This window comes from Nicotiana tomentosiformis, chromosome 3 (assembly GCF_000390325.3).
Source record: "Nicotiana tomentosiformis chromosome 3, ASM39032v3, whole genome shotgun sequence".
Lineage (NCBI taxonomy): Eukaryota > Viridiplantae > Streptophyta > Magnoliopsida > Solanales > Solanaceae > Nicotiana > Nicotiana tomentosiformis.
This window is the reverse complement of record NC_090814.1, coordinates 93,926,137-93,938,057: the sequence shown is the minus strand read 5'-3', so window position 1 is coordinate 93,938,057 and position 11,921 is coordinate 93,926,137. Positions and strand designations below refer to the sequence as shown.

General features: G+C 42.1%; 1 protein-coding gene across 1 annotated transcript; it reads right to left on the bottom strand.

Annotated features, from left to right (window-relative positions):
- Nucleotides 1–4,251: 4,251 nt before the first annotated feature.
- LOC138908177 (uncharacterized) lies at nt 4,252–11,449 on the bottom strand. Its single transcript, XM_070198824.1, has 4 exons — nt 11,211–11,449; nt 4,948–5,093; nt 4,751–4,893; nt 4,252–4,569 (listed from the first exon to the last, which is right to left on the bottom strand). Exons 1-4 carry the CDS (start codon nt 11,447–11,449, stop codon nt 4,252–4,254), a joined length of 846 nt encoding a protein of 281 aa, XP_070054925.1.
- Between the last annotated feature and the right edge of the window lie 472 nt (nt 11,450–11,921).

Genomic DNA, 11,921 nt, shown 5'->3' with positions numbered 1-11,921 from the left:
GTCTTTGAAGCAATCTGCCTGGTCTCTGATGCTCATAATTCACCTGTTGACAATTTAAATATCGAGCTACAAACCCAACTATATCTTTCTTAATTTTTCTGTAACGACCCGACATGTCATTTCACTTTTTAGAACCCCGTTCCTCTAAATAAGACTCCCCGTACATTCTATTACTCTTTTATGACTTGCATGGATGGTTAGTTCGGTATTTGGAAGGGTTCGGTATGAAATTGTAATACTTGGTTCCTTAAGTTGTCCTTAAAAGGCTAAGTTTGACTTCGGTCAATATTTTGAGTAAACGACCTCGGAATCGGGATTTGATGGTTCTAATAGCTCCGTATGGTGATTTTGGACTTAGGGGCGCATCCATAAGTAGATTTGGAGGTCCGTAGGTCATTTTGGGATCTTTTGGCGAAAAATGGAAATTTGAAGTTTTTGGAAAGTTTGACTGAGGGTGGACTTTTTGATATCGGGTTCGGATCCGGTTCCGGAAGTTGGAGTAGGTCCGTAATGTCATTTAAGATTTGCACCAAAATTTGGCATCATTCAGAGTTAATTTGATAGGAATCAGACGCGCGAAAGTATTTTTAGAAGTTTTTGAGTTCATGAGTTAATCCATGCGTTTTGGCGTCCGATTCGTGGTTTTTTGATGTTATTTCAGTGTTTCGATCCCTCGAGAAAGTTTGTATGATATTGTTAGACTTGTGTGGGTATTTGGTGTGGAGCCTTGAGGGCTTAGGTGAGTTTCGGACGTTCGGGAGGATGAGAAAAACTTCAGTTTTTCTGGTGTTTCTTTGCAGCTGTTGCAAGCCTCGCAAATGCGAGAATTTATTCGCATTTGCGAGAAAGGCTTCGTAATTGCGAAGAAGCCTGACCTGGGTAGTGTTCGCATTTATGATACTTTGGTCGCATTTGCGATCTTAACAGTGTCCGCATTTACCACTCCTTGGTCGCATTTGCGACCTTGGCTGTAGAAGCCTAGGTTCGCATTTGCGATGGATTTGTCGCATTTGTAAACCAGGTGTCGCAAATGTGACATCTGAGACCTGTGCACAACTCTATTAAATGCGGGATTTAGGCCATTTAGCTCATTTTCTTTCATCTCTTGGGTGATTTTGGAGCTCTTGGAAGGGGAGTTTTCACCTAGCACTTTGAGGTAAGTAATTTCTACACAACATGAGTTAAATACATAACTTATGGGTAGATTATAACATGTAAATTAGTGAAAATCATGGATTTAGGTGAAAACCTAAGTTTTTGATAAAAATTAGATTTTACCACGAAATTTGTTGGAATTTAGTAAAAATTATATATTTGAGTTCGTGAGGTTATGGGTAACAATTTTCTTCGAAAATATCCGGAATTCGGGCCCGTGGTCCAGTGGGTGAATTTTAGGAATCTTACATTTAGGGTTGGATAATCACTTTAATAGTTGGAATGTGAACTTTTGAACATGTATTGATTAGTTTATATACTATTTGATTAGTTTTGGATTGTTTGGCACCAATTGAGGGTTTGAGCATAATCTTGGACCGGAAAGTAGGCTTTGAGGCGAGGTAAGTCTCATTTCTAACCTTGTAAGAGGGAATTGACCCCATAGGTGAATTGAATTAAATGTGCTTTTATTTGTGGGGGCTACGTACGCAGGAGGTGACGAGAGTCCGTACGTAGCTACTAATTATGCTATTATCCGGGTAGTTTAGGACACAGATCATGCTATACTTACAATGTTTGTACCCTACTTGTTAACTTAATTGCTTAAGTCTTTTGAAACCCGATAAAAGAATTAAATTTCACTTACTTGAAGTTGTGAATGGAACACTTGACTGTTATTGAGAATTTGTGTTTTCCTTAAAATATTTTCTATTTGTGGAGCTGGCCGAATGCCTCGGTAGCAGATAGATGCATCTATGGTTCGTGCCGTTCGACCCTCGGCAGTGCACAATTTAAATATTATGTTGGATTGGGCCGTACGACCTCGACATAATTTGTGCATAATAAATCTTTAGAACCAATTATAATTGATATTGCTTCTTTGGCTTGAGATATAAATTGTTAAATGATGAAAAATAAATTTGGGACTTAATATTGGTGAAGGGATTATTTACTGTTTCCCGTTATTGGGTTTTCAGTATTCTTCATGTAATCCATGCTTATATAAAATTTTTACATATTATTATTAGCCCATAGCAAGTGTCAAAGTCGACCCCTCGTCACTACTTCTTCGTGGTTAGAATGGATACTTACTAGGTACATGTTGTTTATATACTCATACTACACTTCTGCACTTAAATGTGCAGGATCTGAGGCAGGTGCATTTGGATATCGGTCAGGCGAGCACACTTGATTACCACTTCGAGGCTTCACGGTGAGCTGCCTTCTGAGCCCATTCTGCAGCAACCATAGTCTATCTTTTGATTGTATTTTTCTTTTTATTTCACTTTGGACAGTAGACTAGTATTCTTTTGTATATTCTACTAGATGCTCATACACTTGTGATACCAGGTCTTGACACACACTAGTAGACTTGCGGTTTTGGTTTTGTTCTATAATTATGATTGCACACAGTTTCTTTCGTGTTAGTTATTTTAGATCTATTATTTCTCAAATTTTGTTTTGAAGTTAATGAAAGTTTAATTACTTGGAAAAGAACTTGTTAAAAAGAGGAAATCACGTGACCAATGCACAGTTGGCTTGCCTAGCGGCGGCGTTAGGCGCCATCACGACTTATTAATGAAATTGGGTCGTGAAAACATGGTATTAGAGCACTAGGTTCACGTAGGTCTCACAAGTTATGGGCAAGTCTAATAGAGTCTTGCGGATTGGCCTTTCTACTCAAGGCATCGGCCACCACATTGGCCTTCCCGGTATGATACAGAATAGTGATATCAAAGTCCTTTAGCAACTCCAACCATCTTCGCTGCCTCAAATTTAGATCCTTCTGTTTGAATAAGTGTTGAAGACTCTGATGATTTGTAAATACCTCGCAAGACACACCGTAAAGATAGTGCCTCCAAATTGTAAATGCATGAACAATAGCTACCAACTCCAAATCATGAACATGGTAGTTCTTTTCATGTTGCTTCAATTGACGCAAAGCATAAGCAATCACTCTACCCTCCTGCATTAAGACACACCCAATACCGATCCGAGAAACATCACAATACATTGTATAAAAGCCTGGAGCTGAAGGAAAAACTAGTACTAGAGTTGTGGTTAAGGCAGTCTTGAGCTTCTGAAAGCTCTCTTCACACTCACCCGACCGCCTGAATGGAGCACCCTTCTGGGTCAATTTAGTCAAAGGCGATGCAATAGACGAGAAGCCTTCCACAAAGCGACGATAATACCCGGCCAAGCCAAGAAAACTCAAAATCTCAGTAGCTGAAGATGGCCTGGGCTAACTCTGAACTGCCTCTATCTTCTTCGGATCCACCTTGATTCCCTCACTGGACACTATGTGTCCCAAGAATACCACCGAACTAAGCCAGAACTCACACTTGGAGAATTTGGCATAAAGTCTCTCCTATCGCCTCTGTAATACAATATCCAAGTGTTGTGCATGCTCCTTTTGGCTACGTGAGTACACCAGGATATCATCAATAAATACTATGACAAATGAATCAAGATATGGCTCGAATACACCATTCATCAAGTGCATAAATATTGCTGGGGCGTTGGTCGCACTACCGGTACAGAATCAATAGTAGGAGTGTCTGCATCAACATCTCTCATAAAGGCCAAATAGGACAAACCCCCTTTACCAACCATATGTTGGTCCTTCAAATAAGAGATTACCCTACTGGGAACATAAACTAGAGAACCTCCCCTTTCGACCTTCCGCAATCCCTGCCTCGCCAACGTCACGAGTTTTGCGTGACAGTCCAGAATAGCATGATATGGAGACAACCAGTCCATACCCAAGATTATATCAAAATCAACCATACAAATAAATAAGAGATTAACTCTAGTATCCAGTCCCCCAATAGTTACCACACACGACCGATACACACGGTCCACAATAATAGTATCGCCCACCGGTGTAGATACGCGAACATGTGAAACTAGGGACTTATGGGGCATATCCTGATAATGAGTAAAGTACAATGATACATACGAATAAGTGGAACCAGGGTCAAATAATATAGAAGCTTCCCTGTGGCACACTGAGACAATACTTGTGATCACTACATCTGAAGCAACGACATCTGGCCTAGGAGGAAAAGCATAGAATCAGGCTCAACCGCCACCTGATCAGCCTCCCCCTCTTGGGCGACCCCTAGCTGACTGACTCCCACCCCGAGCTGGCTGTGCGGATGGCGAAGTAACTGGTGCTGAAGTCGTAGTCTGATTCCTCTGCTGCACTGGACCTTCCGGGCGACGAGGACACTGCCTCCACACATGACCAAACTTCTCACACTCAGAGCAACTCCCCGGTGCTGGTGCTGGTGGGGACTGAATCGGGCCCCGAGAACCAGAATAACCACTAGAAGCACCCGGTGCAAATGAACCCTGAACTGAAAGAGCACAGGATGAACTCTCGGATGGAAGGGCATTGAGAGATGACTGAACCTGATAAGAACAATATGAACCATGGTTGGATGATGCACCATGGTGAACTGGGCGACCTGTCTAAGCGTGTCTGTAAGGACGACCCCTGCCGTGGTAGAACTGAACCCGAAAGAAATCCGCTAAAACCACTGGATCCACGAGGCTTCTTGGCCTCCCTCTCTCCTCGCTCCTAGCTACAGACCTTCTCTATCTGCCGAGCAATGTCAACTACCTTATCAAAAGTAGCACCGGATACCCTCTCCCGAGTCATAACTAACCGCAGTTGATATGCGAGGCCATCAATGAACCTCCTAATCCTATCCTTATCAGTGGGAACCAACCAAACTACATGACGAGCCAACTTAGAAAACCTCATCTCGTACTACGTCATAGACATACCCTCCTGACGTAATTGCTTAAACTGTCTACGTAGCTCCTCTCTACGAGTCTGCGGCATGAACTTCTCCAAGAAGAGAACAGAGAACTCCTGCCATGTAAGTGGTGCTGCACCGACCGACCTGCGCCTCTCATAAGCCTCCCACCATCTGAAGGCAATCCTAGAAAACTCAAAAGTAGTGAACGAGACCCCAGTGGTCTCCAAAATACCCGTTGTACGAAGCATCCGCTGGCACTTATCCAGGAAACCCTGAGCTTCCTCTGACTCAGCACCGCTAAATGATGTAGGTCGAAGCCTCCCAAATATCTCAAGTCTCCTTGTTCATCATCAGCCATAACGGGGACTACCGGGGCCTGAGCAGCTGCAACTGGCTGGGCTGGTAGTTCCCCCGGTATTTGACGTCCCTGCACTACCTGCTCTGGAGTACGGGTAACAAGGGTATGAGTACCTTCCCCGGCATGAGAAGTAGCTGGTGCGGCCTGAGCCGAAATCACCTGAGCAAGGCATGTGCAAACAGTCAATATTTTAGAGCCTTCTGAAGGCCTGGAATCACAATAGGCACAATTGGTGCCTGAGTTGGTCCCACCGGCTCAACTATATCTGGAATCTGCTCCTGAGCTGGAGCAACTAGTGGTCCTACAGGTGTTGCTCCAACTATTGTACGAGCTACACCTCGACCTCTACCTCAGCCCCGGGCTCTCGTAGCCCTAACCAGTAGCTGACCGTCCAATCCGGTAGTACGTGTCCTTACCATCTATGAGAGAATAGAATAATAGAAATTTAGTTTCCGGAATCAATAAATTCGCATGATAGAATACAAGAAAGTGAAATTTTCCTAAGGGTTCGGCAGCCTCCCAAAGATAAGTACAGATGTCTCCGTACCGATCCACAGGACTCTACTAAACCTGCTCATGACTCGTGAGACCAATATAACCTAGGCTCTAATACCAACTTGTCACGACCCAAAAATCCCAATCTGTCATGATGATGCCTATCGTGGTACTAGGCAAGCCGACATTACAAAATAATCCCAACACTTTCAGCAAAAATGAATTAAAGCAGTTTAAATAACAAAACTTTCCATAAACAGGGATAGATACCCAAATCTCAACGCGGAATTCCCAACTATCGTGGTGTCACAGAGTACATGAGCATCTATACGTCATAAGTCTGGAAAACACGGTCTATAATAGTTTGAGACTAAATACAATAAGCAAGAAGATAGGGAAGGAGAGACAAGGTCTGCGAAACACTGGCAACTACCTCGAAATCTCCAAAAAAATCAACTGCACGATGAAATCAACACCTACTGTGTCCGGGAACACCAGGATCTACACACGAAGTGTTGGGTGTAGTATGAGTACCACCAACTCAGTAAGTAACAATACTAAATAAGGAACTGAAGGTAATGGCGAGCTTCATAGCTAAGTCCAGTTACAGTAATTTCCAACATAAGAAGGTAGGCATGCCTTTAAGTTCAACATTTAGGGCCCAAACAGTAATTTCATATCAAGTTAAAATGAAACATAAGATAATATCTCTCAGAAATTTCCAAAACAGTGATATATGACGGCTGAAGTGCAAAAATAATGAAACCAATGCATACTCTCAGAGCAATCACTCAGTCCTCCCATTCACTTCAACCTCACAATCACTCTTTCCTCACAACCACTCATTCCTCTCAATCACTCAGCACTTGGAACTCGGCACTTGCACTCAGTAAGTACGTGCGCTCACTTGGGGTGTGTACAGACTCCGGATAAGCACTATAACAAGCCAATCATGGCATATAACAATGAAACATGATGCGGCGTGCAGCCCGTTCCCACAAATATCCTCACAATCAGGCCCTCTGCCTCACTTAGTCATCAACCTCTCCAGTCTCTCGGACTCTCAGAAATTATGATAAGAAGCCCAAACAACAATGATATGATGCATCAATAATGAACAATAGAGACTGATATGAAATGTGCAAGTAAAACTGTGACTGGGTGCAAACAACAATTTAGCAGATGATTCAACAAGTACACAATCTTTATGGGTCCCTACAGTGTAAACACATGTTTTAAACATGATTTATAGTTTGATTTCTCTAATACGTGAGAAATATACGGATATCAACAGATTATTCAACCACATAGTTCCATGGAATTTATCAAGTCATAATTCCAACGGTGCACGCCCACATACCCGTCACCTAGCATGTGTGTCACCTCAAAACCAATCAAATATCAAAGAATCCGAGGTTTTATATCCTCAGGACCAAATTTAGAATTGTTACTTACCTCAAACCGTATAATTCTTTATTTTGCTATGCCTTTGCCTCGCGAATCGGCCTACGAACGCCTCAAATCTAGTCACAATTAATTCGATTCAGTCAATACAAATTATAGGAATTAATTCCATATGGAAATACTAAGTTTCCAACAAAATTCAAAATTGCACTCAAAAATCGCCTGTGGGGCCTACATCTCGGAAAACGAAAAGATTGCAAAATATGAACGCTTATTCAACCACGAGTCCAACTATACCAAATTTACCAAATTCCGATAATAACTCAATCTTCAAAACCCTAAATCTCATTTTCAAATCCCTAGGCCCAAATCCTCTAATTTCACCTCAAAAACACGTAATCTAGTCGAAATAATCAATGATAATCCAATATTATTGACTAACAATGATCACAAGTGATTTATCTCACGTTTTCCCATGAATTCTCTCTGAAAATCGCCCCAAAACTATTTTGGAAATGTCCAAAAATGGTAAAACTCGGAACCCTTTCGAAATGTATATTGTCTAGGGGTTCCGCACCTGCGACTCACTTAGCCTCTTCTGCGGTCTCGCAGGTGCAAGAAATCAACCATTTCTACAGTTTTCTAAGGCCTCCACTGCCTCCGCACTTCAGCGCTTCTGCGGTCGTGCAGTTGCAGATGCGACTCCACTTATGCGGACCATCTGCTCGCTTTTGCAAGATCTGCCTCAAACCATGCCTGGCCGCTTCTGCGATGGACCACTCGCACTTGCGAGCCAAATTCCGCAGGTGTGATTGCATCAGAAGACAGAAAGTTTCCAGCTTTGTTCTAAGTCCAAATTTCGATCCGTTAACCATTAGAAACTCACCCGAGGCCCTTGGGACCTCAACCAAATGTATCAACAAGTACTAAAACCTCCTACGAATTTAGTCGAGGCCTCAAATCACATCAAACAATGCTAAAACCACGAATCATACCCCAATTCAAGCTTAATGAAACTAGAAATTTTCAACTTCTACATTCGATGCCGAAACCTATCAAATCAAGTCCGATTGACCTCAAATTTTACACACAAGTCATAAATGACATAACAGACCTATTCCAATTTCCAGAATCGAATTTCGACCCCGATATCAAAAAGTCAACTCCCCGATCAAACTTCCAAACTTAAATATCTATTTTAGCCATTTCAAGCCTAATTTAACTACGGACTTCCAAATAATTTTTCGGACACGCTCCTAAGTCCAAAATCACCAAACGGAGCTATTGGAACCATCAAAACTCTATTCCGGGGTCGTTTATGCATAATTCAACATCCGATCAACTATTTTAACTTAAGCTTTAAACCTTGAAACTAAGTATTCCAATTCATTCCAAAAACTTACCGGACCCGAACCAATTTCCCCGGTAAGTCACATAGCAACTATAAAGCACAAATTGAGTAGTAAATGGGGGAACGAGACTGTAATACTCAAAATGACTAGCCGGGTCTTTACATTCTCTCCCTCTTAAATAAACGTTCGTCCTCAAACGAGTTTAGAATCATACCTGGAGCCTCAAATAGGTGTGGATATTTGCTCGACATCTCCCACTCAATCTCCTAGGTAGCTTCTCCGACTGGCTGGCCTCTCCATTGCACTTTCACTGAAGCTATGTTCTTTGATCTCAACTTTCGAACCTGCTAGTCTAAAATGGCCACCGACTCCACATCATAAGTCAAATTACATCCAATTATACTGTGCTGAAATCCATAACATGAGACGGATCTCCGACATACTTCCGGAGCATACATACATGAAATACTGGATGAACATCCGATAGACTAGGCGGCAATGCAAGTCCATAAGCCACCTCTCCAATCTTCTTAAGTATTTCAAAAGGACCAATATACCTCGGACTCAACTTTTCCTTCTTCCCGAATCTCATAACACCCTTTATAGGCTAAACTCGGAGTAGTTCCATATCTTCTACCATGTAAGCAACATTGCGAACCTTCCGGTCGGCATAACTCTTCTGTCTAGATTGCGCCGCACGAAGTCAATCCTGAATCAATTTAACCTTCTCCAAAGCATCCTGAACCAAATCAGTACCCAATCATCTAGACTCACCCGACTCAAACCAACCCATGAGAGACCGACACCATCTCCCATATAAAGCCTCATACGGAGCCATATGAATGCTCGATTGGTAACTGTTATTGTAGGCAAACTCTGCAAGTGGCAGAAACTGACCCCAAAACCTCCAAAATCTATAACACAAGCGCGTAGCATATCTTCCAAAATCTGAATAGTGCGCTCGGACTATCCGTCCGTCTGAGGGTGAAATGTTGTACCAACTGAACCTCCGTGCTCAAACCTCGCTGTACTGCTCTCCAAAATTGGGATGTAAATTGCGTGCCCCGATCTAAATGATTGACACTGGCACACTGTGTAGGCGAACAATCTCACGAATATAAATCTCAGCCAACCACTCCGAAGAATAAGTAGTATCGACTGGAATAAAATGCACAGACTTGGTCAACCGATCTACAATCACCCAAACAACATCAAACTTCCTCAAAGTCCGTGGGAGTCCAACTACGAAGTCTATGATAATACACCCACATTTGCACTCCAGAATTTCAAGTCTCTAAAGCAATATGCATGGTCTCTGATGCTCATAATTCACCTGTTGACAATTTAAATATCGAGCTACAAACCCAACTATATCTTTCTTAATTTTTCTGTAATGACCCGACAGGTCGTTTTACTTTTTAGAACCCTGTTCCTCTAAATAAGACTCCCCGTACGTTCTTTTACTCTTTTATGACTTGCATGGATGGTTAGTTCGGTATTTGAAAGGGTTCGGTATGAAATTGTAATACTTGGTTCCTTAAGTTGGCCTTAAAAGGCTAAGTTTGACTTCGGTCAACATTTTGAGTAAACGACCTCAGAATCGGAATTTGATGGTTCCAATAGCTCCGTATGGTGATTTTGGACTTGGGGGCGCATCCGTAAGTGGATTTGGAGGTCCGTAGGTCGTTTTGGGGTCTTTTGGCGAAAAATGGAAATTTGAAGTTTTTGGAAAGTTTGACCGAGGGTGGACTTTTTGATATCGGGTTTAGGATCCGGTTCCGGAAGTTGGAGTAGGTCTGTAATGTCATTTAAGATTTGCACCAAAATTTGGCATCATTCAGAGTTGATTTGATAGGAATTAGACGCGGGAAAGTATTTTTAGAAGTTTTTGAGTTCATGAGTTAATCCATGCGTTTTGGCGTCCGATTCGTGGTTTTTTGATGTTATTTCAGTGTTTCGATCGCTTGAGCAAGTTTGTATGATAAATCAAGTCCGATTGACCTCAAACTTTACACACAAGTCATAAATGACATAACAGACCTATTCTAATTTTCAGAATCAGATTTTGACCAAGATATCAAAAAGTCAACTCCCGGGTCAAACTTCCAAACTTAAATATCTATTTTAGCCATTTCAAGCCTAATTTAACTACGGACTTTCAAATAATTTTCCGGATACGCTCCTAAGTCCAAAATCACCAAATGGAGCTATTGGAACCATCAAAACTCTATTCCGGGGTCGTTTATGCATAATTCAACATCCGGTCAACTATTTTAACTTAAGCTTTAAACCTTGAAACTAAGTATTCCAATTCATTCCAAAAACTTACCGGACCCGAACAGATTTCCCCGGTAAGTCACATAACAACTATAAAGCACAAATTGAGCATTAAATGGGGGAACGATGTTGTAATACTCAAAATGACTAGCCGGGTCTTTACATTCTCTCCCTCTTAAAAAAACATTCGTCCTCAAACGAGTTTAAAATCATACCTGGAGCCTCAAATAGGTGTGGATATTTGCTCCGTATCTCCCACTCAATCTCCTAGGTAGCTTCTCCGACTGGCTGGCCTCTCCATTGCACTTTCACTGAAGCTATGTTCTTTGATCTCAACTTTCGAACCTGCAATTCTAAAATGGCCACCGACTCCACATCATAAGTCAAATTACATCCAATTACATTGTGCTGAAATCCATAACATGAGACGGATCTCCGACATACTTCCGGAGCATAGATACATGAAATACTGGATGAACATCCGATAGACTAGGCGGCAATGCAAGTCCATAAGCCACCTCTTCAATCTTCTTAAGTATTTCAAAAGGACCAATATACCTCAGACTTAACTTTTTCTTCTTCCCGAATCTCATAACACCCTTCATATGCAAAAGTCGGAGTAGTTCCATCTCTCCTACCATGTAAGCAATATTGCGAACCTTCCGGTCGACATAACTCTTCTGTCTAGACTGTGCCGCGCGAAGTCAATCCTGAATCAATTTAACCTTCTCCAAAGCATCCTGAACCAAATCAGTACCCAATAAACTAGACTCACCCGACTCAAACCAACCCATGGCAGACCGACACCGTCTCCCATTAAAGCCTCATACGGAGCCATATGAATGCTCGATTGGTAATTGTTGTTGTAGGCAAACTCTGCAAGTGGCAGAAACTGATCCCAAAACCTCCAAAATCTATAACACAAGCGCGTAGCATATCTTCCAAAATCTAAATAGTGCGCTTGGACTATCCGTCCGTCTGAGGGTGAAATGTTGTACTCAACTGAACTTGCGTGCTCAAACCTCGCTGTACTGCTCTCCAAAATTGGGATGTAAATTGCGTGCCCTGATCTAAAATGATGGACACTGGCACACTGTGTAGGAGAACAATCTC

What these genes read in the sequence shown, in the direction of transcription:
- LOC138908177 (XM_070198824.1), bottom strand. Translation starts at nt 11,449, where the DNA reads ATGGTAGGAGAGATGGAACTACTCCGACTTTTGCATATGAAGGGTGTT. An exon ending in GTTATGGATTTCAGCACAAT is followed by an intron (nt 5,094 to 11,210) that starts GTAATTGGATGT and finishes GATTGCCTTCAG; the next exon opens with ATGGTGGGAGGCTTATGAGA. An exon ending in TTGCTCGGCAGATAGAGAAG is followed by an intron (nt 4,570 to 4,750) that starts GTCTGTAGCTAG and finishes TGTTCTTATCAG; the next exon opens with GTTCAGTCATCTCTCAATGC.